The following is a 26,480-nucleotide window of genomic DNA, read 5'->3' as shown; positions in this document are numbered from 1 at the left end:
CCACCCCCCTCCTGCCCCAGGCTGTCCCAGGCCACTTGGCAGAGGGTGGTGCGGGGGCACACCCAGGGCTGTGTCACCCCCCCGCAGCGATGCACCCCGGGGGGCTCCAACCGTGGGTCCCCACCTTGTCCCCTGGTCCCCAGTGGGTGTGGGGCTCCCTTTTGAGCCCTCCTGAATGCCACAGTCCCCCACACCAGGTGAGGGAGGGTTTGGCAGGCAGGCTCGTGGGCTAAAGCAGGGCAGGGCTCTGTGCCTCTGTGCCTCAGTTTCCCCATGACCAGGTGAGCATCGGGGTTTTGGGGGGCACAGGGGAATTTGCAGAGTTGACTTTCTCCTGTTGTGGGGTGCTGTGGGGACCCCCTATAAGGGAGCCTTGTGTCCCTCTCTCCTTGGCCATGCCAGGCAGAGCCGTGTCCCCATGCAAGCCCTACGGACCCAGAGGACACCACCCCAACACCCTCATAATCCTGGGGCATCCCTACTCCCCTCAGCACCCCCATTGCCTTTGGGAGAAGCCCTGCACCCCAGGGCACCCACTGCCCACCCGGTTCCTCTGGAGCACCCCAAACCCTTAGGGCACTCCCATGCCCACAGCTTTCGGGTGCCTGTCAGTTTTGGGGGTGCCCCCCATTTTTGAGGCACCTCAGTTCCCCGGGGGCTCCCGTACGGAGTCAGGGCACTGTCTCGCTCACGAAGCATTCCCTGCGGACATCCCCCCGCTCTTCTGGTGCACCCCCTTTAGCATCCTCACAGTCCCCCTAAGGTGTGCCCGTTCCCTGGGATACTCCCATGCTTTTAGTAACCCTCATCCATTTGGGGCATCACCTTGAATCACCCCTGTTCCCTGCGACCCCCCCATCTATACTTTTGGGGTCCCATAACCCTGGGATCATCCAACTTGCGGGACACCCTTTTCCCTGCGGGGAACCCCCACGGAGCACCCCATTTTTTTGCAGACTCCCGTAGAATGGAGCACACCCACATCTGCCTGGGGTACCCCTCTTCCCAGGGCACCTCCACACTTTTGGGGGTCCCCCTTACCCCCTGGGTCACCCCTCCAGCCCCTCGGGATACCCCTTTGCCCGTGCCCCCCCCCCCCCATCATTTTGGGGCCGTCCCCCCCTCCCCCGGCGCATCTCCCCCCCCCCTCCTCCCTCAGGTGGGTGGGTCATCCCGTGACGTCACCGCCGCAGCAGCCGGGGCCGGAAGTGACGCGCGGGCGCGAGAGCGGAAGCGGCGGCGCAGGTTCGGGCGGGTCCCCGGTGCGCGCAGCGGGCTCGGCTCCCTCCGGCCTCGGCCCCCTGAGAGCCCCTCCCCTCCCCGGCACCGACATGATCCTGCTAGAGGTCAACAACCGCATCATCGAGGAGACCCTCACGCTCAAGTTCGAGGGCGCGGCCGCCGGGTAGGGACGGGCCTGACCGGGGCGGGGGCGGTAGCAGGGGACGAGCCGGGGCCGCGGACTGAGGGAGGGGCGAGAGGCGCCGGCTGGCGGGGGCTGGGCTGTGCTGGAGGCCCGGGCGGGAGCGGGAAGAAGGGAGGGCCTGGCGGGTGACGGGGCGGGTGGTGGCGGTGTAGGTGGGGGCACGGGGGAGGATGGGGCTGAGCGGGGCTATGGGGAACACCGAGGCAGCTTGGGGGCCCGGGAGTGGAGAGAGCGGAGCTGCGGGTGTTGGTATGGGAGGAGGATGGGGGCTGGGAGGAGTGCCCCTCTGGCTGTCAGTCCCCCCTCAGGAAGGATTGGGCTGGGAGAGGGGCTGACAAGATAGAGTGGGACCTGGAAAACGGTGGGAGGGCGGCACTGAGGTTGTCTGGGGGTGGAGGGGTGGGCTGGGGGGGTTGGTACGGGCGCGGGAAGGGCAATAATGAGGCAGGGCTGGGAGGGGGCGTGACAAGGCAGGATGGGGACCTGGGGGTAGGTGGAGGGTGACGCTGAGGTGGGCTTGGGGTTGGAGAGGCTGGGCTGGGAGAAATGGTGATAAGGCAGGATGGGGGTAACTGAGCTGAGGGCAGTGGACCTGATTATGGCTTGGGCAAAGTGAGTGTCTGGGGAATGAAGGAGCAAAGTTGAACTGGCAGAATTGGAGGGGAGAGTGGGGCTTGGAAGGGGTGGTCAGTGCTAGGACAGTGTGGGGACCCAGGAGAGGACGAGGGAGCTGGGGAGGGTTTCAGAGACTGCAGTGTCAAGGCTGAAGGAGCAGAGCTGGAGAAGGTGGAGTTGAGAAGGTGGATTTGCAGGGATGTTTACTTTTGGTAAAGCAGCTTTCGTCAGAATGGACCCAGGGTGGTGCCTGCTCTGGTACAGACTGTGCATGGAGAGTCAAGGAACAGGAAGCCTGTGTGTGGAGCTGTGGCCTCAGTCTTTTGCCTTGAGGGTGGAGAGGAGATTCCAGCCTGTCTCCCTTTGCTCTCCTGCACAGGAGGGACCCAGGCCCCCAGCTGTGTTGTGGCTCCTGGTCCCAGCCTGGTGGGTGTCCTGGCTTTGGAGGGTGTGGTGGGGGAGCTTTGCTTTGCACCTGCATCTCCAGCTGAGACAATTCAGTCCTTGGGGATCCAGTGATTATTTTTCTGTGTGTTGCACCAGGGATGTAAAGGTGCTTATCTGAGAACAGATTAGCTCAGAAGAGAGCCCCTTCATCATATAAATGTTCTTATCTGCAGCAAAGCTGTCCGTGTGCTCACTGCACTGCCTGCTGGTACAAGTAAACACCGGGTACCTTTGTACAGAGAGAAGGCCTTGAGAAGCAAAGCACAGTGGGGTTGTCTCTGGGGTGGATCCTGGTCTGGTGCCTCAAAGAGCTCTGCCCAGGCTCTTCAGGAATGGACCCTGCCAGGAGGTATCTGTTTCTGTGGCTCTAGTGGCTTTTGAAGCTCTCAGCCTTTTGTGTGCAGAACACTGACAGAGGCCATTTCCTCTGCTTTTCCTTCTCCGTTGACTTCTTGCTCAGGTTTTTGGTTTTCGCCTCAGAGGCTGCATTGCCTTGTGACACAGTTGAGCTACTTGCAGGCTTTTTATTCTTCTTGAGCCTGATGGTATAATGCAACAAGTTTCTCCAAAGCACAGGCACTGCACTGGGAAGAGAGAGCTCCCAGGTGACCACTATGGTGTTGCACCTGCATCCATTAGAAGATTTTACATGTACAGAGGTTGATAGTGTGTCAAAAATACACATTTTATCACAAGTCCAGACTGAGGCACTCTTCCTGCTGAAGAAAAAAAGCACGTGGGTCCCTGTGTTGGTGCAAATGTGGCATTAGCAATCTGCAGGGGGGTTAAGTTCACTTTGAAACCCTGACTCTGTGACTGGAGCTGGGGTTGCTTGCTCTGCACTTGCCTGCAGGCCCCCAAAGCTTCTGTTTCACTGTACAGCAAATCCTCCTTGTGTGTGCATCAGCACACTTGCCTGGTGTACTAATTGTTCCTGGATCTGTTCTTAGCAGGGCTGATGGTGTTCTTCTTCTGCCTCTTACTCATCTATGGCATGTTCTGTTCTTTAGATGTCATTTCTAGATAAGTTTCGTGCCTTGAATGTTTTACTGGAGGACAGGAAGTTTTTTACTTCTGCATTTTCTTCTGTGCTTGTGCTGGGGTCCTCCTGTCCAGGCAAGCACAGGCCAGAGGCAGTGGTCTGAAATGTGCAGGGAGGTCTGTGTTTTTTTCTCTCTTGGTTTCAAGGCTTTTAGGGAACGGGTGTTACACAGTGTTTATTCATACGAAGTTTCTTTTCCTCCCAGCCACAGTTCTGGGGTCATTCTGTGAAGCTGAGTCTGGAGGCAGGAGGGGAATTGCTGTATATTTTGTAATTTTGGTGATGGCTTTCCCAAGGTGTGCCTTGGGTAAGCACACAGAGGACAGTCAGGGTGAGGTCAAGCCTTGAGGAATTTGGTGGCTGGGAAGAGTGAGGGGACACTCAGCTGGGACAGAGCTGGGCTTGAGTTATTTACCGTGAAACAGGAGTGGGGCAGATGCAGTGCACAGATCTCTCCTTTGTGGTTGTGTCAGAGCCAGGTGTGCCTGGTGGCTTCAGAGCCAAGCCAGGAGGCTGACAGGGTGGGGTTTGTTTCCAAATCCTTTGCTAGAGACTTGTTCTGTGGCCCAGGCTGTCTCACTCCCCTCTGCTTCTCTTGGCCACACTGTGGCTGTGGTCCCAACAGGCTCCCTGCAGACCTTCCCTGGACCATCACCAGGTAGCAGAGGCTTCGTGTTTCAGCCAGTCATATAAAAGTGAGTCACATTTAGAATTCAGAGCTCATAACTGTTCAGAACATTATAACACAAATTGAAATCTGCTCTGCATGAAGGTCCATCGACTGCCTCTGGAGTAGCTGGTGTGGAAGGTGCCTTGTCAGGCTGCAGGCAGAGATGGGCTCTTGAGGTGGCACCTAACCCATGTCTAAGTGTCTGCCTTTCACAAAGTCCTTGGGGCTTGGCAGCATCCACTCAGTAGTAGGGTAATTCCAAATTTAGTTCATTTTTGTGGGCAAAACCCATAGAAATCTTACCTCTTTGGACAGCCACCACTGAACATCAGTATTTACATCAAGATGGTGACAGACAATAGACTTCAATGGATCTGATTTTTTTAAATGTAATTTCTTGTTTTAAATCCATTTCCTTAAGCCAGCTACATTTTAAAATAAAGGCCTAAAGGTACCAAAATCTGTTGGATTCAAAATAGCTTGAATTTGTAACAGGAACTTGAAATAAGAATTTGCTAGTGAAATTTTCAAGCATGGAAGGGCTGCAATAAGGGGAATACCTGGCCAGTATGAAATGAGGCAACTTGTGAGCTATTGCAGGTGTCAAGAGAATAAACTGTTCCGTAGACTTTTGACTAAATCAGTTTGTTTGACCAGTTGCTGAGAAGCTGGAGTCACACAAGTTTTCCCACCTCTGATAGAAATGTGATGTGAGGGGATGAGCTCTACCAGTTGGAAGATCTTGTTTCTCATTGTTGCTTCCCATTGCTAACCACACAGGGAAAAAAAAAATCTAAAAAACCCAAACAAACAATTAAATTGTAAACCATTATGGTGACCATCTTCTGTGTCTGGTGAATACTTGTTCTGCTCAACACATGGGGAGGAACTGCATCCCAAAACAGATTTGCCACCCAGCTTTGCCCTGCTCTGGTTTAACTGACCCTAGTGAAAGTGGCACAGGGCTTTGTTCACAGGGTTTGGTTTTCCAGCCATACATGGCTTGCCCTAAATCTCTGGTAAATTAATCATCTGCCTCAAACTGTTACTTAGTATTTAACTATTGTGTGAAAGAAAACAAATTTGCATAGCTGGAGAACACCGTGCCTTTTCACTTGGTTGGGGGTGGAGAGAAGAGAATCTCAAATTAAATCTTTGGTTTCTTTAGAGCCTTCAGGAGGTACAAATCTGCAGGGCCTCGGGACTGTGAGCTGTGTAGGAAAACAGCTGAAGCCAGAACTTCCCTGACACAGAGCAGTTCCCGTGAGCTGGTTGGAGAGCTGGGCTCAAGCCGCAGCCGTGTGCTTTATGGTATTTCCCATTTGTGGTTGCTTTTGTGCTCATCAGCTGGAGAGCTGAGCCCTTCAGACAGGGAGGCTGAGTGCTTGGTGAATCTGGGTAGTGTAAATTCTGTGTTCATGATGTGGCATGTGAAGTGAGTTCATCATGAGGAAACTGGTGAGTGTCTGGAGGCTGTTGGACATGCTGGGAGGGCAGAGGGGCTTCAGATCCTGACGAGCACTGTAGAGAAGTTCCCTGTGGGAATGGCTGTGTCAATCTGTGCCTCGGGCACTTCAAGGGAGCTCAGCAGTCCCACCAAAACCAGGGGTTGCTCCTCTGCCAACCCATTCTTGCTGACACAGGTATTTCTATGGCTTCAGGGGAAACAAGATTGGGGAAGTGACCTAGGTCAAAATTAAACAGGCAAAATGGGGTATTTTTAGTGTAGATGTGTTTCCCCATCCCACTCACTGTGTGAAGGCTGCTCACCACAGTGCAGCCTAGGAGCAGGGATCAGATCTCCCTCCTTCCACAGCAGTGGCAGGTGCTGGCTTGATGTCCTCTCGTGCCCAGCCTGGAGCCACACATTTCCCCCAACACATTTCCCCCTCACCTGCTGAAACTCTTGTCTGACTCCAAGGAGTGCTCAGACAATGCCTCTGGCAGAAAGTGTTACCCTTGGGTTCAGCATGGCATGGGTGCCACTGGTGGTAAACCTTGGGTGTCCACGTTGACTTAAGTGTTCTAGCGTAGCTGCTGGGCTGCCACAGCATGTCAGGCTTTAGCCACCAGGGACAGTGACTTTGCATTAATGGTGGATCATGAACCACCTCTGTCTGAAGCTAGGCAGTGCCCTGCTTTCAAGAAATAGTGCAGGGAACAGGAGGGAAGAGCAAATGTTAGGCTTTCATGGATTATCCTGTCATTGCTCCAGCCTCAGTTTTCATCCCAAGAGGGGCCTGCTCTGTGTTATCCTCTGAGGATGTTACTTGCTGCAGCCACCTGTGCTTGTCATCACAGTCACTGTACTGAAGAGCTGTGTGGAATGGTGTGTGCAAAATGAGGCTCATCCCTGGAAACTCACCTCAGCATTGGATCAGTTTGTCAGGGTACTGTGGAACATCTGGAATGGAGACACTGAGGGCAAAGAAGCAGACCTGCCTGTACCTGTGCAGTGCAGGACTGGCTCATGCTTTGACCACTGGGAATCCCACCACTTTGCTACCAGCCAAGCCTCTTCCAGGCTTGTCCAGGCCACTGCAAGGGAGAAGCTTGGGAAAAGAGGATTCCCCTGGCTCAGAGGGGAGAGACAGCAGGCATGGGGGCTGCTGTGTGCTCTCAGCATCACCCCACTGGAGCACTCCTGCTCACAGTGGATGTGCTGCCAGAGCTACGGGAGCTCTTTGATTTCATACACTCCTGCAGCTTACAAAGAGTAGCTTTTGTTAGCTGAGTAGGGCCCTGGAATGGAGGAACTGTTCAGATAATTTTAGATACTGCTTGTAATTTTTTTTATTGGGGTGACCTTTCTGTAGTGAGAGCCTGCAGTCTGTCACTGAATTTGGCTTGCTCTCTCCAAACTGTGTGTCTGAAAGCCCTGCATTCAAAGCTTTAAGCTTTGAAATACCCCTTTTCTTCCCCCCCCTCCTCCTCTGGGGCAAGAGATTAGAATATCTGTATGTCTGCAGCTTTTAGAATAATTGCCATCTTCCTTCCATCTAGTACAGGCCCTGATTGTGATGTTGCAGATACTTCAATACGATTGTTGGCCAAGTTTGCATTTAGTTCTGTTTAATGCAGAAAATGAGAGCTCTGTATAGTTACAGTATTTGTTCTTCTTAAATTTATTGTAACACATGGCTGGGAGCCTCAGTGGCCTGAGAATGAAGTGGGGAAGTTTGGAAGTTGTCCGAGTCAAAATTGAGAAAATGCTGTCAGAAAAAAAAAAAAATATTTGCTCTTGCTCTTAAGTGCTTGCTGGCATCTCTCCACGGGTGCTGTGTCTCTTTGTGGATGTTCTGCTGGGGTGAAAAATCTGATTTGGTGCTGGCTCTGTGTTAGATACACAGAACATAGGACCCATCTGAAGATGAATAGGAGGAATGCAGGCAAGATGTAAAATCTGTCAGGGCCTTTTGATGGCAGATGGGATTTGGTGTGCATTTGACTTCAAACCTGATAAGTGTTATCAGAAAATGGACTGCTGCTGCTGCTGCTGCTTGGAAGAGCTGCCATTTTAGCATCTGAGTTCAGGCAGGATTTTGCAGAAGGGTCTGGTCTGGCTCTGGTGTTGAATGCAGAGAGGAGCCATCTCTGTTCTTCCTGGTCTGAGCTGTTTTATTGTCCATTTGCGGCAGAGGGTAGAAATGGGGAAGGTTACTGGGGGAAGCTGTGGTTCAGGTAGCAGTGGTGGTAAGGAGCTTGCAGGGGTCCCAGCAGCTTTCTGTCCTGGGAGCAAATGGGCTGCACTGTCTGAAATCCTCCAAGAGTAGCCAGGCTTAGTCTGCTTCTCAGAGACTTGAATCAGGGGTGGAGGAGAACCTCAGATAAGCTCCGAGCTGCCAGGAGCCCTGCTTCAAAGTAAAATGCAAAAAGGATGGTTGGGATTTATGGTCACTTTGTGCTGAGCTGCTAAACTGCTGATTCTCACCATGGGTCTCATCGTGGATACAGAGGATGCTGGAGCACACTAGACCAGGAAGAGCTCTTTGGGATCACACCTGATGGTAACTGGTACCCACCCCGCAGCTGCACGGTCCCAATCCCAGGCCTGCTGTGTATCCCCTGCACAAAGCCCTCGTCTGTGCAGGAGTGGGGAGGGCTGAATGCAGAGAGGACACTCTGTGTCCCCTCAGGGTGTTCACTCCCTACTGCTATTGCTGCTGGCAGAAGATGGGGTTGGTGGGAGGTGAAGGGGAAGTGATGGGATGTGTGTGACCTGCAGCGCATCGCTTGTCTGGGAGCTGTGGGAGGCTGGACGTGAGAGCTCCTCTCCCCTTTGCCTGGGGGACTTCTTGAACGGGAAACAACAATTTGGGTAGCAAAAGGGGTGATTTTTTTCTTCTATAAATATTAAAACAACCGGCCAGGGTAGTTTTGGTGAGGTTAGCCAGAGAAATAAATAGAAGCACTTTAAACTTACAGGTTTGTAAGGCTGCTGAACCGTGAAGGACTCGGCGAGCTTGCTTTGTTCTCAGCCATGTTTCTGATACACTTCCCTGTCCTCCCCTGGGCCAAGCCAGGCCTGGGTTACTTAGGTGTGTGCCAGGCAAGGCAGAAAAACCGCCCTGCAGCAGATGACAGGGCCAGCATGGCTTTGAGGAGCTCTGCATACGGCTCACATGAGCACTGGCTTCACTGAGGCTGTGCTGGGAAGCAATTGAATATTCAGCATTCAGAGTTCTGCCCCGTTACTTTGCTTTTCCCTTAAGTATCTCCCCTCCTTGCCATCCCCAAGTACAAGAAGTGAACCACTTGGGAAATCAATATTGTAATAACTTCTCTAAGAAATCCGTGCTTGCAGGATGAAACATTGGGAACAGGGGCTGTGTCAGCCATAAGCTTTTGTGTGCAGAACAAAGGCTGTCATGCAGAGCCATTAACTGGCTTTGGATACATGGGTCTCGCATGGCTTATGGCTTCTTAAATAGTGGGATGGGTGATCTTCCTGCCATGCCCTGGGCTCACTGGGCAAGGGAGACGGGAACCATTGTCCTCCCTTCACAAAGCCATTCCAGTGCTCACTGGCTGTCGGTCACTCCCCTGCATTGCTCAGAGGGAGGTGCTGTGTTTGGAGACTCTTCGGGGAGCCAGGGCTCCAGGAGGCATCAACTCTCCTGCATGGGTAATGGAGTTTGAATGGTGTAACTCTCAGAAGATGGAACCGAGGTTTAAGGATGCATCTTCTTTAGTATTGCTAGCTTTCATGTGCCTGACTGTGCTATCTTTAAAGCTTCCTGCATATGTTTCCTTATTTTATAAAAAATTATACTGCCATCCAAGCTGATTCCCAAGTCTGAGTAGTGCTTTAAAAGAACATGTCTGCATCAGCTGACCTGGTGGGATCAGTGGGATTTTCTTTCAGCTCTGCTCTGAGCAGTCCTCAGTGAGCAGAAGTGGCTTGGATGAGACTTGAGTTATTGCTTCCCTCTCCAAGAGCTCAAGTTAAATATGCTCAGAGGGCAGCCAAGGATGCCCTCTGAGTCTCTGACTCAGGCCCAGCTGGGAAGGGGAGATGAGAGCAAGAGAGGTTGTAGGTAGCTGGCACAGCTCTTAAACTAAAGGACCTGATTTGGGTGCTCTCAAACTGCTGCTTTCAAGTGTGGTTTTTATCTTCAGCAGTGCAGCACAAAAGACTGAGGCTCTCCAGCCTCCTGACAAAGGGCTGTTGCTTTTCACAGATAGTAACTTTCAAGAAGCAGCAACACCTCATCATTTCCACTTAAGGCCTACAGCTGGGGGTTAATTCCTTCCTTTCCACCCAAGTAGAATGTTTTTGACCTGTTGGTCAGTGCTCTTCAGTGGCCTCCCTATATTGCCCATCATGAGTTTTAGCACACTGTGGTTGTTCCTGATTTCCAGGAATGAGACTGCTTGCAGAAAAACAGAAAAGCCAATGGAAAAATGCTTTATGCTGGGGAAAAATAGATCATTTAAACATTTCTACAATATGGTGAAGGAAAGTAGGTATGAAGTCATCCCTTCCTTCTCCTTTCTCAGTGTACATGTGTAGCCAGTTACCAGCAGTGTACATCTGTGTGGACAGAGTGAGTTTTGTCTTGAAAGGCTGAAGTTGGTCTCTGGGCAGAAACAATGTAGTTAAGACCGCAAAGTTGCCTCAACATACTGGCTTTTTTGGGGGGAGTTATTTCAGTATGTTGGTTCAGATGGGTGTGAATGAACTACAGGCTAGATTTCTGTTAGCGGTGTCATTAGCTCATACTCTGTTTAATACCAGCTACTTCTGAAAAATAGGTGGAGATACACAATGAAACAGCAGCAGCACACTGGCATTTTTAGCCTGTTCTCATTCTCCACCCCTGCTCTCAGTGGTGGTGGGACTTCTACATTGCTCCCCATTGGAGAATGACCTATTAATATCATCTCAGAGCTGCCAACGCAGTTTTGGAGTGCCAATCCCAACAAAATTGCCTTTCAGAAGCAGTTAGATCTTTCATGGGATCCTGTTCTTCCCAGAGATCATTGACAAACTAGCAAACAGGGTTTAAGATGTTATTAATCTTCATACCCACAGTGTAAGATGTGATGTGCCTTTGGCTCGCCAGGTGCTTGTGTTGCTGCTCAGGAATCCCTGAGAAGACACTGGGCAGCATTAGGACAAACACAATCTGCAGTTTTTCACACAGAGGTAGTTGTTGTAGTGTTGGGGTATTTCAGGAGAGATGTGGTGGGGCGGGATGAAATCCACATCTGGGAAGTTTCCTTCTGTGGCTTGCTCCTGTCCCTGAACTGTCAGATGGGATCTTCTCTGCGAGAGAGTTACATCAGGGCATTTGCAGAGCTGCTGCCAGTGGTGGAGGGGGCACCATGCTCGGCTGCTAAGTCCCTTCCATGGAGCTGGTAAAAGGGACCCTGTCCCTGAACCTGAATTGTGGCTGTTCTGTAGAGAGAATGTGCTGTTTAAAACAAACTCCTTAGTTATGAGTAACTTTATCAGACATTTCTCACTGGAAACATTCAATCTCAAAATCTATTGATAAACTACAAATAATAATCTCTGCCGGCTTCAAGGCCTATTTTATATTGTGTAGGGTAAAACTGGTGCTTATAGGAACAGGTAGAAGTCCAAGATCTGTTATCAAAGGTTATCTGCTAGTTTGAGATAGAAGGCTTTTCAGGTAGAGAGAAATATGGCAGTGGAAATTAATCCTCTTTCCTTCACAGCTTGGAAGCTGATGTTTGATTTCTTGCTTACCTCTTTTTTTCTTTTCTTTTTCTCTTTTTTTTTTTTTCTCTTTTTTTTTTTTTTTCTCTTTTTTTTCTTTTTTTTCAGAAATAAACCAGAGGCAGTAGAAGTAACATTTGCAGGTAAGCACAGCTCCCTTGACTTCTCTGAAAAAAAGGGCTGGCTCAAACAACCTTGCCCACAGTGACACCTCCTGTGCCCACATTCACCCAGCACCACTGCTGGGGGAGGAGCCACCCAGGGGAGATGATGTGGACCACCCTGCAGCATCCCCAGAACTGGGACTGTCAGCTGCCCTACAGTTTCCTCTGTCCATGGGGCTTTCTCCACAGGGTTGAGTTAAGTGGTGGCAGCACTTTGGTGTGTGGGTGTTTGCTACAAAGCTCTCTTGCCTGTTCTCCAGTTCTGCCCCTTATGCTACTTCGTATTATGTCTTTAGCACCATTGAATTTGGGCTGTTAGCAAGCTCCCTTGGGCAAGATGAATTCATTGCCTGAAATTTGCTCTTCAGATGAGAAGTTCAAGTGTTCGTTCAGCATCTGATTTTTCGCTTCTGTTACCAAGTATCTGTGTAAGCTATGGAACTCCCTGGGGAAGTGGAGCGTGCTAGGTAGCTGGAGGATTGTCTTTCCCTGTCTCTGTCCCTCCCTGACCATTCTGCAGTGAAGTGGAAGCTGTCTCAGCAGGCAACAGCTGAGCTTGCCATTTCTGGCAGCGATGGCTTCTTCAGGCTGCAGCTGTGGCCCGGTGGGCATGTCAGTCAGTTTCTGTGCTGGCCATCCAGGAGGCTCATGTGTCTGTGTGTTTGTATCTTCGTGCATTGAGCACAAGCAGATGTGCCAGGGATTCTAAATGACACTAGACTGAAGCTTTCTGTGATGGTTAGCCCTCTGAATGATAATAGGTCTAACTACGTGACACTACCACTTTCCTTAATTGCAGGTTTTTCTCTTGGTGTATGTCTAAGGGTTGGACTAAGAGTGAAACAGTGTTGCTTTATGCAGTTCCTAGAAGATGTCAGAAAAACTTTTCATCAGAAATAGGGACTGGTTCCTGTTCCCTCACATTTCTCTCGCTTCCTTCCTAGACTTTGATGGAGTCCTTTACCATATTTCAAACCCCAATGGAGACAAGACAAAAGTGATGGTCAGTATTTCTCTGAAATTCTACAAGGAACTCCAAGAACATGGTGCTGATGAGGTGAGTGAGCATCTCTGGGCCTTGAATCTGCAAATGTTGTCTGAGCACAGGCAATGTCCGTGCAATTTAAGTGGATCTGGTGTCTAACCCTTAGAGAAGCATCTGTGCTCTCAACATAACTCCTGGTCAAAGGAGCAAGAATGAAGTGTGTTCACACTTCCTTATGAATAAGACATCATCTTAAGTGACCGTACAGCCTGAAAGGTGAAAGGCACCACTAATTTTCAAAGTCCAGATGACCATGGAGAAATAGTTTCCCTGACTGATGTGCTTAGCCATGAGCGAATGAAGGTGCCGAGACAAATCCAGAGTCCCCGTAGTGCTGCTCTTTACGACTTTAACCACACTCAGGAGTGAGTGATGGGCTCCTGCTGTGTGGGCAGACTTTGATTTGCAGACTGCCTGGTTCCCTCTTCACTGCTGCTGTGTGAAGTAGCAGGTTCAGTTCCTGTTGAATGGGTTGGGGCTGCAGAGGGCCATTTATGGTAGAAAGAAGGAGCCTCTGTGAGCTGTGGTTGGGTGGTGGGGCAGGAAGTGTGACTCAGTTCCTGAGTCAGTTTTCAAATCTCCACATGTTAGCAAATGGGGTTCACCCAAGGCTTTTCAGCAGGCTTGGCTTCTGGGTATCTGTTCTTGGAGGAAAACAAGGAAACTGCTCCATAAATTTGAGAATCTGGTGAGAAACGGGATTTGAACCCAAAGTGCATTCCTGCAAGTTGCTACAAGACCCACCAATGTCACAATAAATATGACAAGTGTCCTGCTCTCATGGTTCCTACTGTATGTAGAGCTTTCTAGAAGGAGTATTGACTGCTATGGAACTGCATAGCAAGAGCTATCCCATGGGGAATTCTGCTGCTGGTAAACAAAGAGTGAAGCAGCCCAAATGGTAGAGGCCTCCCAGAATGTTCAGCAGGGATCAGTGTGGTGCCTCATCCCAAGAGAACCACTGTAGTGGGCAAGTGGCTGAAACCACTGTGGCTGCTGTGGTGGCAACTGGAGTGGTGTTCCTCACTGCCCCTGGTTTCTGTGCCAGGCCATTGCTCCACGAGCCATACCACAAGTGCATACACTTCTCGAGAGGCAACTTCCCAAGCATTGAGAGAAAGATAGGATCTCTGCAGGACTCCCTTGGACGTGGTGACTAAATAGAAATTACATTTTTAAATTGCCATTTAGCAAACTGTTGCTTTCTGTGCTTTCCTAGAGAAGATGGAGCTTTGTTTCTATTTCATTTTTCGTGAAACCCCAGTGAGGATGACAAAGAGGTGTTCCTGCTAAAACAGAGCATCTCCCTATGCTACCACAGGCAGGCAGGAGCTCTGTTGAGGGAAGGTTTTGGCATGCACACAGCCCACACACCCTCTCTGCATGGTAGTGGGTGTCATTCCAGGAGGGCCAGTTCTGCCACAGCATCATTGTGTTCTCTGTGAAATTCCGCCTGTTTCCGGCCCCCTCATTGACACAGAGCTATGGCTTAGCTGAAAACTGCCATTGATGTAAAATTTAGTGATTATGTTTGAAAGAAGGGTTTTGGTGTGCCGTAGGTGGCTCTGCTTCCGGGAGGCATCCAAGCTCTCTGGCAATCTCATCTCGGTCCCCATCTGTCCCTTGTAATAGTCTGAGACAAGACAAGCAACTGTCCAGCTGCACTGCACCTGAACTCTGCTCTGAACTTGCCTTCCTGCAAGGAGAGGGACAGGACACACTTTGCATCTGCCTTTAAATGGGAGGAGGGGTTGTAGCCTTTAGATCTGTTGTGTTGAGCTCTGCTCATAATTCTTTGAAGGTATGTGGTATATGGAAGGGGTTTTATTTCCTGTACCAGTTCAAGACTAGCAGAAACTTCAAAAAGTTCCAGTTTTGAGTCCTGTCCTGCAGCATGTCCCCTGTCAGTGGGGTTCAGAGAGCTCTGCCTAGAGTAAGAGAAGCGAATAATAGTAGAAGCTGATAACTTAGTATTTGTACAAGCTCAATTAGACTTAGGGAGGCAAATGCTGAATTTTATGCTTCTAAGTTGAGACTGAACATGGCCTGGGCTGCACAGGAAGAAACAACTTTGATAGCTTGTGGCTTCAGTGTTTTAATTTCTTTCCTAGGTATTGAAGAAAGTCTATGGAAACTACTTGATAAACCCTGAATCAGGTAACCCTGCTGTAATATGTGTGTTTGAATGCAATTCCAAACTTAAGTTGCCTGAGAAATGCTCAAATGAAAGCTGCTCTTCAGGAGCTTGATATCTGGAGCTCTGTGCAGTGAATGGCAATTTAGGGTGGCTCAGGTTTATCAGGGCTGAGGTAGCTTGCAGCACATGCTGTAATTGCTGATGCAGCCCTCCTCCAGGAAGCCTCTGTTCCTCACGGTTGGGGTCTTTGTTCTTCTTAAGGACGCTTTGTGATACACAGGAAAACCATGGTTACCTGTGACAGCATCTCTTCCTACACACTGCAGAAAACTTGTGAGCAGCTCAGCCAGCACGTGTGTCTGGGAGCTTGGGAAAGAGACCCAGGAGTGTTGCCATGGCCACGTGCTAAGTTCAGACATGGCTTCTGACCATGTTTGGAGTGGGAAGCACTCATCCGTGGGGTTTCTGGATGGGCTTTAGGCAAAGGTGGGACCGTAAATGTCTCTTTCCAGAAAAAGTCTCTGGCTGCATCAGAGCCCTGCATAGGTTATTAAGGTGAGTGGCTGTCCCTCCCCAGGTTACAATGTCTCGTTGCTCTACGACCTGGAGAACCTTCCCACAGACAAGGATGCTATTGTGCACCAAGCCGGCATGTTGAAGCGCAACTGCTTTGCCTCAGTCTTTGAGAAGTATTTCAAATTCCAGGAAGAGGGCAAAGAAGGAGAAAAAAGAGCTGTCATCCACTACAGGGACGATGAGACAATGTAAGTGTTCAAACCAAGCAGCACAGGAGTTGGACAGCTGTCGGTACACTCTCTGCTCCTGCTCCCAGCTGTACGTTGGGGTGGAAAGTGAGGAGATCCTACTGCTGCATGTTTTAGCAGGGTAGTAAGGGCCTGTCCTAGGCTGTCAGAAGTATGGAGTGAGTTCATCCCTTGGGCTGCAGGAATGTTACACAAGAATCTCAGCGGCAACACTTGTGGCTGCATGCAGGAGAGGACCGCTCCCAAGAGAAATGTTTTGCTCCCTGTAAATACTGTCTCGAGGGAGGGGAAATTTTCAGCAGCCATGCCTGTGTTCTATTTATGTGACTTTGTCATGCAGTTGCTTCCTCATCCAGTTGTACTTAGATCCTGTTCACAGCTGGGCTGTCCTCTCTCACCCACCTGCAGGTACGTTGAGGCGAAGAAGGACCGCGTCACCGTTGTGTTCAGCACAGTATTTAAGGATGATGACGACGTGGTGATTGGAAAGGTGTTCATGCAGGTACAGAGACTGAATTACAGAGAAAGAACCCGGTCCTTGATGCAGATGCCTTCTTGCTTTGAAGCAGCACTTCTGAATGAGCATATGTTAAGCTGAAGTGAGCTCACTAACTGCTTAATACACATAAAAGCTCTGCAGGGCTCTGGGCTGCACTGACATGGAAGAACTATGTCAATAGACATGGATGGTTTATTTTTTAATGTGGGCTCTTGCGTTGGCATCTTTATTATCAGGGGTCTTGCTTGTGTGGAAAATCAAACATACTACATGTTACATTTGAAAAGCACCACAGTGAATATTTCAGTATCCACCTTGAGGCCCTGTAGTACAGCAAGCTGTGGTGTTGGCATCACCAGCCAGCTGAGGAGCTGAGTGTGGTGGGGTGGCTGTGGAAGGGTAAGAAGGGGTGAGGAGATGTGCCATGTCTGGGATGGTGTCAAGAGTCATCTTCACCTCAAAGCTGGTTCCTGCTAATGCTCAAATGCTGCAGAAAGACTCAGTAGCTCAGTGTGGCTGCTCTCACATGCTGCAATGGGCTCTTGAATTTGAGCTTTTCAAAGCTATGAGTTTGCTTAGTTTGCAGTCTTGAATCAATCAGTATAATGCCAAGTACTTCTGGACTTAGCTGCCCTTTGCGGCTACCACTTAGCCAGGAAGCATTCAGGGGCCTGTAGTAAACATTTTTTGTGTCTATTAGCAACTGTGTCTAACCTGTGGAGATGGAGATACTTGTTTACAGCTGAGGAAGGCTCAGTGCATGCTGGTCCATATGTTCATCCATGTCAGTGGCTCACCTTGAGTCCGAGAGCCTCCTGCTCAGACACAGCCATGGAGCAGGGCCCTGCAGGGTGTTCCTGTGATAGAGGTGCTTTAGCCCATCTGTTCAGGGGTGCCAGGCAGTGCTTCTGACAGGCTTGTAGACATCAAGTCATTGGTCCAGTTTGCTGGATAGCAGTTCACCTGTGTTGGGGGTCATTACAACAGGGTCTGTTGTGATGAGAGTCTCATGTCACAGCTCTGCTCTGTGTTCTTTTGCTACAGGCAGGGAGTCTGCTCTGAATTATTTTTTTATTTTTTTTTTTCCTCTCTCTCTCACCAGCATATCCCACAGCCTGGAATTCAGGAGGGAGGGAAGTGAACAAAACAGGGTTTGTAAGGTTTAAGGGGAGGTGCCAGGGTTTTAAGGCAATGGCTGTCCCAGAGTCTTCATGTCCCAAGTTCTTGGTTTTTACAACAACAAACCCTGCTCCTGCCCAGCCACAAGAAATTCCACTCTGACTCATGCTAACTTCTTCCCTCCAGCTATTGCTCTTGCATAACACAGCCCAGTTGGGCATGCTGGCTGCTAATCTGGGCTCTCATGGAGAAAATCTGACCATTAACCAGTGAAGCCATTTCACCCTCCAGCATAAGCAGGAAAAACTGCAAGCTAAGCATTTCATTAGGGAAACCTCAGTGAACTACTTGCTCCTCTAAAAGGGGCATGGATGCTCACAGGGTGAGCTGTGCTCAGAAGGAAGGAAAGGCCAAGGGTGGCTGATGATGTGTAGGTTGGACTGGGGGTCAGTGAGGCAGAGGGGAGGCTACCCTGCTGTGGGGCAGGAGAATGGTGTCTAGACTTTCCCAGCCCTCTGTAGGGACAGTCCCTGCAATTCCTGAAATGTGGAGCCCTGCAATTCCCTTATGTGAGATGGGGATCGTGCTGCTGTCAGAGCATTCCCTAGTGGAAGGGATCTCCCTGTCTGGAGGTACTGTTTCAAGGTGTAGAGAAGTGCTAGGAGGTGGCTTCCCACACAAGCTTCAAACCCCATAAGATGCCTCTTAATGCTAGGCAGACTCCTGGTGGCAGATGCTTTCTCAAATGGCAGGAACTTTATGCTAGGTGCCCTGGAGACTTCACAGCCCTTTCTGAGCGTTTCCTTTCCTCTGGGGTGATGGGTGCTGCCTGCATTTACTGGAAGCACCAATGGTGCTGGCTTTCCAGTGGGAGCTGTGCTGTCTCACATGCTTGCTCAGACCAAGTTGTCCCTTCCATAGAACACCCATGGCAGGAAGTGTGATGCTGAAAGCCACCCCAGCTGGCGGGGCTGCTCTAGGAACATGTGTAGATCTCAGACAACTGTGTGTTTTGGTCTGGTTTTGCTGGTGAAAAGGATTGCTTTCCAAAGGTTTGGCCTGATGGACTCAGCCCATTCTGGAAAAGCTGGGAAACCTCCTGCTCAGTTGATCTGCGGGAGTGGATTTACTTCATTTACTTTCTCAGGATGTTGCTGGAGTGTTGCAGTAGGACTCACCTTTGCTTTGCATTGTTCAGGAGTTCAAGGAGGGCCGCCGGGCCAGTCACACAGCCCCACAGGTGCTCTTCAGCCACAGGGAGCCGCCCTTGGAGCTGAAAGACACAGACGCGGCTGTCGGCGACAATATTGGCTACATCACCTTTGGTAAGCAGGCAGCTCTGAGGAACTCTCAGGGAGCAGAGACGTCCCTGCTGTTGCACAAAAAAACCCAAGAAAGAATTCACCTTCCCCGGGTGTTCAAATGGTTCATTGGGGTTGAAGGAATTCTGGAGTTGTGTTCTGCATTGCCTGCCTGATTCTCTTTGCTGCATCAGGTCACTTCGGCTCTGCTGAGAGCAAGGTTTGGAAGTGGACAGTGAGCCACTTAGTGTCTGTCTACAAAATATGTTCAGCATTTGGGAGCAAGGGGAAGGCTGGCTTTGCTGTGATATTGTGGAAACTGGAGGTTTCTCGTGGGAGGCTTCATGTGAGTGTGTTTATAGCTTGCCCAGCTGCAGGCAGTTGTGCTCTGCTTGATCAGCAGAGGCAATCAGCAGACAGGAGCCAGGCAGTGAGTTCTGCTTCTCCATCTTCTCCCCTTTGCTCTGGGCTTCTGTTTCTGATAAGCCACTTTCTTCCGCCTGCAGAGGAACTGGTCAGCAGAGCCACCATTTCCTCCTGGGCAGCAGTGGTGAGGGCTCGGCTGAGGAGTCCAAACCCTGCCCTGTTCAAAGGGAAAGGTCTTTTCCAGCAAAACTGGGGGGTCATCATTTGGTGTCCTTTTAGAGTTTCTCAGGCCAAGCATTCCTGAAGTTCTGAGTTCAGAGGTGAAACACAGACACTCCAGAGGAAGGTGAAGTTAGTGCTGCCTTCCTCCCATGCGGAAGGGGGGTCCCTTGAGGTTAGAGCACCTCATCAGCCATGGGATAGCTGTCAAATGGCAGGCCTGGGACAGCAGCAAGACTTCATTCTTGTAACAAAATTTCCCTGTTATCTGATCTGACAGTCCCAGACAAAAGAGGCCTTTCAGACCTTGGATCTGGGACACAGCACCATCCTGTGGAAAGGACAAGCCACCAGGCCCCTGCAGTAGCCAAGTCTGGCTCTATCACTGGGCCAGTAAGCTGCCAGACAGGGATCCATAACTGCTTTTGGGAAGCAAGGGCAGACTGGATCTTGAGCAGCCTGGCTGCCCTTTGCTGCCTCCCAGCTCTCTCCTCCATTTGCTTTTCCCAGGCACTGATGCAGTTTCCTACAGTGTTGTCATCCCTGGGGACTTTGCCTCTCCTGCATCCCCCAGTGTGCACAGCTGTGTTCAGACTGCTGTGGGAGATGTGGAAAAGTGCTGCTAAGCCCTATGTTTAAAATCACAAGCACTGTTTAATCTTGGAGTGCATCACAGTAAAGGTGTCTTTGTAGAGACCAAAACAGGCATTGTGAGTAGCACATCCTGTGAAGCCTCCAGCACTGGGGGAACCTGAAGCCCTTAGGTGGCCTTGGGAGGCACTAACAGTTTGTGTCACCCTCTTCTTTCAGTGCTGTTCCCCCGTCACACCAATGCTGCTGCCAGAGACAACACCATAAACCTGATCCACACATTCCGGGACTACCTGCACTATCACATCAAGTGCTCAAAGGTACGAGGGGGCAGGGCTGGGGGATACAGGGTAGCTTTGGCCCGTCCAGTCTGGGTGCTGCTGAGGACCCCAGAACAGGGATTGCTCCCCTGAGAACGTGCTAGGGTCTGGTATTGCCCTCCTTAGTCAAGCAGGGTTGGCATCATCACCTCTTCCCTGCCCTTTGGTGCAGGTGGCACCTGTTTCCTTCCATGCTAGTGGTAGAGTAGTTTTTTTCCCTTTTTGGATCTGGTTTCCAGTCCTGATAGCTATGAAGATGGGATCCTGACATGCCCCTGTTTTGTTCTGACAAAACACAGGCCTATATTCACACGCGTATGAGGGCAAAAACATCGGATTTCCTCAAGGTGCTGAACCGTGCCCGTCCAGATGCAGAGAAGAAAGAAATGAAAACAATCACGTGAGTAGCAAAGCAAGGCCTGGCTGTCTGGGCTTCTCTGCCAGCCACGAGCTCACTCCTCAGTTTGGCATGCTCAGGTGCAAGGAGAACAGGGATGCTGTGGTGGTGACAGATCAGAGCCTGATGTGCTGGGACTGATCTCAGAATAAAAAGGGAGTGTTCATAATCAGGTGCTTGCCTGCGTGCCTTGAGGCAAAAGATTGGACCATGTGTGTTGGCCTCCCAGGACCCCTGTGCTCCCACCACCACACTCACAGCCTCCAATGTCCTTTGTAGGAGCTGGGTCGGTTGCAAACCTTGTGCCAGCAAGTTCTTTGTGCAAGAAGTCTCACTTGTACACAGCCCCACAAGCCCTGGTGTTTCCAGGGGCCAGCCATGGTGGCATTTGTGGGGCTTTGCCCCTGTTGTATTTAAACTGGCTGAGCAGCTCTGGGGGCAGATCCAGCTCGTGGCCAGGTAACTTCCTCAGGGTTTTGTGAGTGCTGGAGGAAGTTCCTGCTACCCAGTGGGTTTACAGCTCCTCGGAGCCCCTGGCTGCCCTGGGCCAGCATCTGGCTGGGGCCAGGAGCATTCCGGTGCCACTGCAGTGGCCAGATGGCTGCTTCTGAATAAAGCAGCCCAGAGCAAAGCAGGTGGAGGACAACAGTTGCTTGAACAGGTTTGCCTCAGGTCTTGTTCCCTGTGCAGATCCCAGAGCCCCTCTTTCTGTGCCTCCTGGCATATCCCCTTGCAGTCTGCTCCAAAGTAGCATGTTTGTCCCCAGTGAAAGCCAACCCCTGCCCACAGCCCCGTGACCTGGTTCTCCAGCCACAAACACCTGCAAGCTCTGAACCTACAGTGCCAGCCTGGCTTTAAGAGCATATGCCCCACCCCAAGCCCCGTAGCCACCTTGGGGCACCCCAGGACAGCGCTGAGGGCTGTGCTGACCTCTCTCTGCATCCTTTCAGGGGGAAGACGTTTACAACCCGTTAACGCAAGGGTCACTGAGGCTGCTGTGGAGGATGAAGGTTGGGGCACTTGCTACACAGTAATTGTAGCTTTTAATGTTGCACCTCTATGGGCTCATAAGGAATTCAAGCAATCGGGGTCTGTTTGTACGACAGTTTGGGGAGTAATCTGCAGAAACGAGCTGTGCTTGCGAGGACTCGATCGTTCCAAGAAACAAAACCTTAATTCCAGTTTGGTTGACTTAATTTCTTTTCTTTTTTAATTTTTTTTTTTTCTTTTCAAGCTGTTTCGCTTTGCAATATGTTACCGGAAATAAGTTGCAGTATTTCTTATAAGAATAATGCAATATTAACTTGTTTTCTTCCGAGTATTTGAGTTCAAAACTCCTGTATCTGAAGAAATACTGTTGGGGTTCATTAATAAAGGAGATCTTTCTATCTTAAGGGGCTGTGGGGCTTTGGCTTGTCAATGCACATGGGCTTGCCCTGGACGGGGTGTTTGGAGTCACAGGCACAAGGGGGATAATTACTGTATCCCGGAACAACTTACTTCTGGTGATCTCAGTCTTAGAAGCTGTGCTCAGGTCTAAGAGTGAGTAGTGTGCTGTGTTAGGGAACTACTGGGCAGCAGGATTCTCCTCAGCAAGCGATCTGCACCCCTTCCTCCTACCCTGACCCCTCCTTCTCCCTCACAGGGAGAGCTGGGATGGGGGTCTCTGCCTCCACCTGAAACAGAATTAAACTATCCACCACTGACCTCAAGGCCAGGGCTGGATGCTGGGGAGATCCCTGAAGAAGGAGGGAGCTCAATTCCCCAGGTCCTTTTGCCCCCAACAAGCTGCGTGGATGGCATCCACTTAAGTGAAATAATTTATATAATTAAAAGACATCTTCATACAAAACCCTAGGCTCAGCCTCCAGATGGAGAGGGCAAAGCAGGGCAGGCTGGAAAATTACAAAGCACGCACTGGAGAAGGGTGGTGAAACTCATCTCCATCATTCCCCCTGTCCACGAGCCACCTGGCAGAGCCAGGACACCATCCCTCAGCACAGTCCCTAGCGATCGGGGCGCTGGACGCAGAACACTTTGGCTTGGTGGTCGCCGGAGGTCGTCACCACAATGGAGGCATCCCTGGAGGGAAAGAGGGCTGAGATGGAGCTGGGGGCTTTGGTCATCTCTCATCAACACCCCTGGCCCAGATCTGATCTGCTCCATTCCCCTTTTAGACCTTCAAGTTTCATCATGGACCTGGACCTGTCCCCTCCCCACCTTGGGGCCAGACCCCAGGGGCACCCAAAGGAGAGACAGCTTGTGATTTGAGTGCCTGAGGCTGGAGGTCCCTGCCACTCCTGGTCCCTCCACCCCTCACAAAGGGGCCAGGGGCTTCCCCACTCACTTGTTGACAGCAAAGTCGAGGATTTCAGCTGAGTGCCCCCGATACTCGCTGATCATCTTCCCCGAGCGGGCATCCCAGAGCCGCACGGCCCCATCCAGGCTGCAGGTGTACACCACGGCCGAGCTCTCCTCCCACAGCAACTGCACAATCCCTGACTGGGGCAGGGGGAGGCCATGGGGTGAGTACTGGGGCCCCCCAGCCAGTCTCAGCTTCCCCCACGTGCATCCCCACAGATAAAAGAGCCAGCCCCCAGGGCCAAGGTGTGGGGCACATCCTCTGTGCAGGGACGGCAGTTGCCTCTGGGGAAGCCCAAGGGGCTGAGGGAGCACAAATGGGGAACTGGCCCCAGGAAAGCCCCTTGGCTCCAAGGGAGGTCTCAGCTAGGCCCAGAGACAGGCACTCCCAGGCGTGGGAGAGGGGTATGGCAGTACCTCGTGTTGGCATTTATGCCTTAAGGTCTGTGTGGAGAGGTCATAGATAGCCAGTGTGCCATCCAAGTAGCCCACAGCAGCCAGTGGCATCCTGCAGAGATAACAGGTGTTAGATGGGCCTGAGGGAAGCAAGGATGGAGTGCATGAAGGATCAAGGCTGAAGGCAAAGCACATTGAGAAGATGAGGGACAGCCCAATGACTGAAGCCATGAAACACCTGAGTTCAGGAAACCAAGAGGACAGTGATGGCCAGGAAGGAGCCCAAGGATCAAAGACAGAAGACAACATCCTGGTAAGAAAGTTCCCCAGCAGCCATGTCTGGCAGGTATCCTGGCCAAGCAGTGTTCCATCAGGCTATCCCAGAAACCCATCAAGCTGGGGGGAGGACCAGCCAGCTGGTGTCCTTGTCCTCCCTGTCACACACAGGTGACCCAGGATCCCAACAGCCAAGTGGGGAGAACAGGGATGAGACCAGAACTAGCACAAGGGGTGGGAATGGGTCTGTCAGTAACCAACACCCCCAGCAAGGTTTGGCATTGAAGAGGGACAGTCACACCCCAAGCCACGTGTCCCCACACTCACACATTACAGAATCCCAGCGACTCCACCGAGTTGGACTCTGCCTCCTCACCCTCACCGCTGGGGACCTTGGGGGCAGTGCTCTCCATCTTGAACACGCAGACCACCTGGGTGGAGGGAGACTGACTAGTGCTCAAGGGGAGGGGACCGAGATCTCTGACCTTACCCTACACCCCTGGACAGCAAGGTCCTGCCCCAAAATCTCAGCTCTTCAGAGCAAAAATCGACAGACACTTCTATGAGCCCAGCAGGTCCACCCAGCTACAGGTCCCACCAGCAGCTGCGAGAAAGCAGTTGTGTTGGCCAAGAGTGCCTGCTGCTGGCCACTGGTGGCCGCCACAGGCTGCTTGGAGCCCTGAGAGACCTGAACGATCCAGAGAGACTCAGGAGGCCACTCCTCCTTCCCCCAGAGCTCCTGGCTCTGCCGCTTCCAGCACAGACCCACCTTGCCCGTGGTGGAGTTGACCAGCTTGGCGTGACAGTCTACAGAGCCTGTCATGATCAAACTGCCGTCCTGGTTGCTGGCCACGCAGGTCAAGGGATCCTGGTGGCCATCCTGGCCTGAGAGACGAGGAGAGGCATCAGCTCCACATGTCCTCCACAGAAACCTGGTGGGCCTTGAAACCCACCCTCCAGCAGCCTCCACCTTGCCCAGCTCTACCAGCACCCCAGTGGCAAGGAGCCTGTAGGGACAGGGAAACCCAGCACCAGGCTCCCCCCAACAGCCCCCAGCTGCCACCTCTCCACCATGGCAGAGGTCAAACACTGACAGAAGGGGCTGCTCCCCAGTTAGGGAGCACTCCAGGTGATTAACATGTACCCTACCTTTCAGGACATGCAGCGAGGTTCCCTGCTTCAGGTCCCAGATGCGCATGGTCCCATCCTCATACCCCACCACTGCTCGCTTCCCTGGGTGAGGCAGTGCCAGCAGCTAGAGCCAGAGCTCCCCTCACCCTCCACCTCCTGCTCAGCACAGACTGGCAGAAGCAGGAAGGCGGATGGTGACAGTGGGATCTGCGACAAAGCTGGTGACACTCCCCACCCTGTGCCTCACCATCAGGCAGGATCCTGCCACACGTGGCTGGGCACGCAGGGCCCTGGAAGGTTTTGCAGTCTCCGCTGGGGATCTTCCACATCCAGGAGTTGCCATCAGCCGTGCCCGCCAGAAGGACATGGGCTTGAGGGTGCCACTCCATCCACTGGTCAGACAGAGGGACAGGCCATGTCACAGGGATGGCCCCTGCCACCCAGATGAGTCCTGGCTGCCAGCCCACAAGCATCCCACAACACCAGGGGTCCTGCCACTCACCTCCAAGTCCCCCACCTCAAAGGACCACACTTCTTCCTTGGTATCTACCCGCCACACCTTGATAAGCCCAGACATGTCACCTGTGGCCACAAACACCGAGTCGTGACTGAAGCCAGCACAGGTGACCGAGTCCTTGTGTCCTAGAGATACCAAGGGACAGAGATGGCTCAGGACAAGCTATGGAGGATGATCAGGGGCTCAGCAGAGTATTGGCTAGGAAAGAGCTGGCCCAGAGATGCAGCCAGGAGGGGACACAGTGGCTCACTCAGACAGCCTCCAGCACCTCACCTGAGCACTCGAACAGGAGCTCTCCATCACTCACGCGCCACACGAAGGCTTTGTCATCCTCCCCTCCTGTCACTGCCAGCGTGTTGGTCTTGGGGTCAAGGCTCACGCAGAAAACAGAAGCTTCACACAAAAGTGAAGAGAGACTACATGGCCTGGACACTGCTCACACCCCACCCCATGTTCCCTGGGGATCCAAATCCTGCACAGCACCGGATCAGTGCGGGATGTCACCACGGTGAACTCCCAACCCAAGCCAGTGGGAATCAACTCTTCCCGTGGGGGAAGAGAAGTAGAGGCTGCCTGCTGAGCTCAGAGCAAGCCACCATGTTGGGAGGTTAAAAGGGCTTCTCTATCAGAGTGCAAGGTAGAAACAGTGACAGCCCAAAGCATCACAGCCCTGAGTGACAACAACTGTCCCAAGAAGACCTGGGAGATGGCAGCCTGGCAAGGACCTGCTGTACCCCTTGCTCTGGAGAAGATCAGAGCGAGAGCAGGGCCCAAGGAGGACCCCAGCTGTCACTGCTTGTGCCCCCCACTCACCCGAGTGGAGGGAGAACGTCACCTCGCTGTCGTCCTGTGCCTCCATGCCATCCTCCACCCCCTCATCATCCTCTGTCTCCCAAGCCTCAGCATCGGGCTCTTCTGCCCCCTCGTCGTCAAAGTCCACGTCCTCCATCTCGTCGGCCAGGTCATCTGCAGAGAGCGAAGGTGAGGATGCAACCGCGGCCGGCCCGGCTCGGCCCTTCCTGGGCAGGCGACTTCAGGCACGGGGGCGCCTCGGGAGGCCCCCGGGAGACGGGGGGGACGCATGATCCGGAGCAGGGGGGCTGCAAAGGAGCGGGACGCAAGGCGGGAAGAGAGGAGGGCGGGGGGGGTGGGAACGGGCCGGGACCCGCGGCCGGGCCTGACCCTGGGGGCGGAGCCGGTGCCCCCGAGGGAGGTTGGAGACCCCGCTATCCCTACCCGTTACCCCGCGAGGGATGCCCCGTCTCACCCGGCCCGGGCGGGCCCAGCTCCACCACCTCGATGATCTCCTCATCGCCGTGGAAGCTCAGCGACCCCGGGCCCTCGGCGGGCTCCATGCCGGCCTCCCCGCGCACCCCACCCCGCCGCCGCCGCCGCTTCCGCCGCTCGCCCCGCCCCAGCCGATCCCCGCCCGCCGCTCTCCCACCTCAGCCAACCGCGTCCCTCTTCCCCGCTAGGACCCCGCCCCTTCCT

At 52.2% G+C, this 26,480-nt stretch overlaps 2 protein-coding genes across 3 annotated transcripts; one reads left to right on the top strand and one right to left on the bottom strand.

Moving 5' to 3' along the window:
- Positions 1–1,212: 1,212 nt before the first annotated feature.
- On the top strand, positions 1,213–21,702 carry ARPC2 (actin related protein 2/3 complex subunit 2). 2 transcript variants are annotated; one of them, XM_071747729.1, is made up of 11 exons: positions 1,239–1,405; positions 2,662–2,837; positions 11,495–11,529; positions 12,495–12,607; positions 14,707–14,752; positions 15,310–15,496; positions 15,905–15,998; positions 18,313–18,439; positions 19,811–19,911; positions 20,211–20,311; positions 21,259–21,702. In XM_071747729.1, exons 2-11 carry the CDS (start codon positions 2,821–2,823, stop codon positions 21,281–21,283), a joined length of 846 nt encoding a protein of 281 aa, XP_071603830.1. In that variant the 5' UTR covers positions 1,239–1,405; positions 2,662–2,820; the 3' UTR covers positions 21,284–21,702. The 2 variants fall into 2 exon arrangements, with proteins under 2 accessions (XP_071603829.1, XP_071603830.1); XM_071747728.1 differs by lacking the exon at positions 2,662–2,837 and having other exon boundaries at positions 1,213–1,405.
- Positions 21,491–26,399, bottom strand: AAMP (angio associated migratory cell protein). Its single transcript, XM_071747727.1, has 11 exons — positions 26,257–26,399; positions 25,803–25,955; positions 25,263–25,382; positions 24,975–25,114; positions 24,720–24,864; positions 24,491–24,574; positions 24,111–24,226; positions 23,669–23,772; positions 23,087–23,177; positions 22,656–22,810; positions 21,491–22,390 (listed from the first exon to the last, which is right to left on the bottom strand). The coding sequence occupies exons 1-11, from the start codon at positions 26,342–26,344 to the stop codon at positions 22,315–22,317; spliced, it is 1,272 nt and encodes a 423-aa protein (XP_071603828.1). The 5' UTR covers positions 26,345–26,399; the 3' UTR covers positions 21,491–22,314.
- Between the last annotated feature and the right edge of the window lie 81 nt (positions 26,400–26,480).

Source organism: Heliangelus exortis, chromosome 6 (genome assembly GCF_036169615.1).
Source record: "Heliangelus exortis chromosome 6, bHelExo1.hap1, whole genome shotgun sequence".
Taxonomy (NCBI): domain Eukaryota; kingdom Metazoa; phylum Chordata; class Aves; order Apodiformes; family Trochilidae; genus Heliangelus; species Heliangelus exortis.
Note: the sequence above shows the minus strand (reverse complement) of the source record. Positions and strands in the feature narration are given on the sequence as shown.

Coding starts and splice junctions, on each gene's coding strand:
- ARPC2 (XM_071747728.1), top strand. CDS start 1,332: ATGATCCTGCTAGAGGTCAACAACCGCATCATCGAGGAGACCCTCACG. Junction 15,497..15,904: donor TACAGGGACGATGAGACAAT/GTAAGTGTTCAA, acceptor ACCCACCTGCAG/GTACGTTGAGGCGAAGAAGG. Junction 19,912..20,210: donor ATCACATCAAGTGCTCAAAG/GTACGAGGGGGC, acceptor GACAAAACACAG/GCCTATATTCACACGCGTAT.
- AAMP (XM_071747727.1), bottom strand. CDS start 26,344: ATGGAGCCCGCCGAGGGCCCGGGGTCGCTGAGCTTCCACGGCGATGAG. Junction 23,178..23,668: donor TCGCTGGGATTCTGTAATGT/GTGAGTGTGGGG, acceptor TTATCTCTGCAG/GATGCCACTGGCTGCTGTGG. Junction 22,811..23,086: donor GGCATAAATGCCAACACGAG/GTACTGCCATAC, acceptor CCCCTGCCCCAG/TCAGGGATTGTGCAGTTGCT.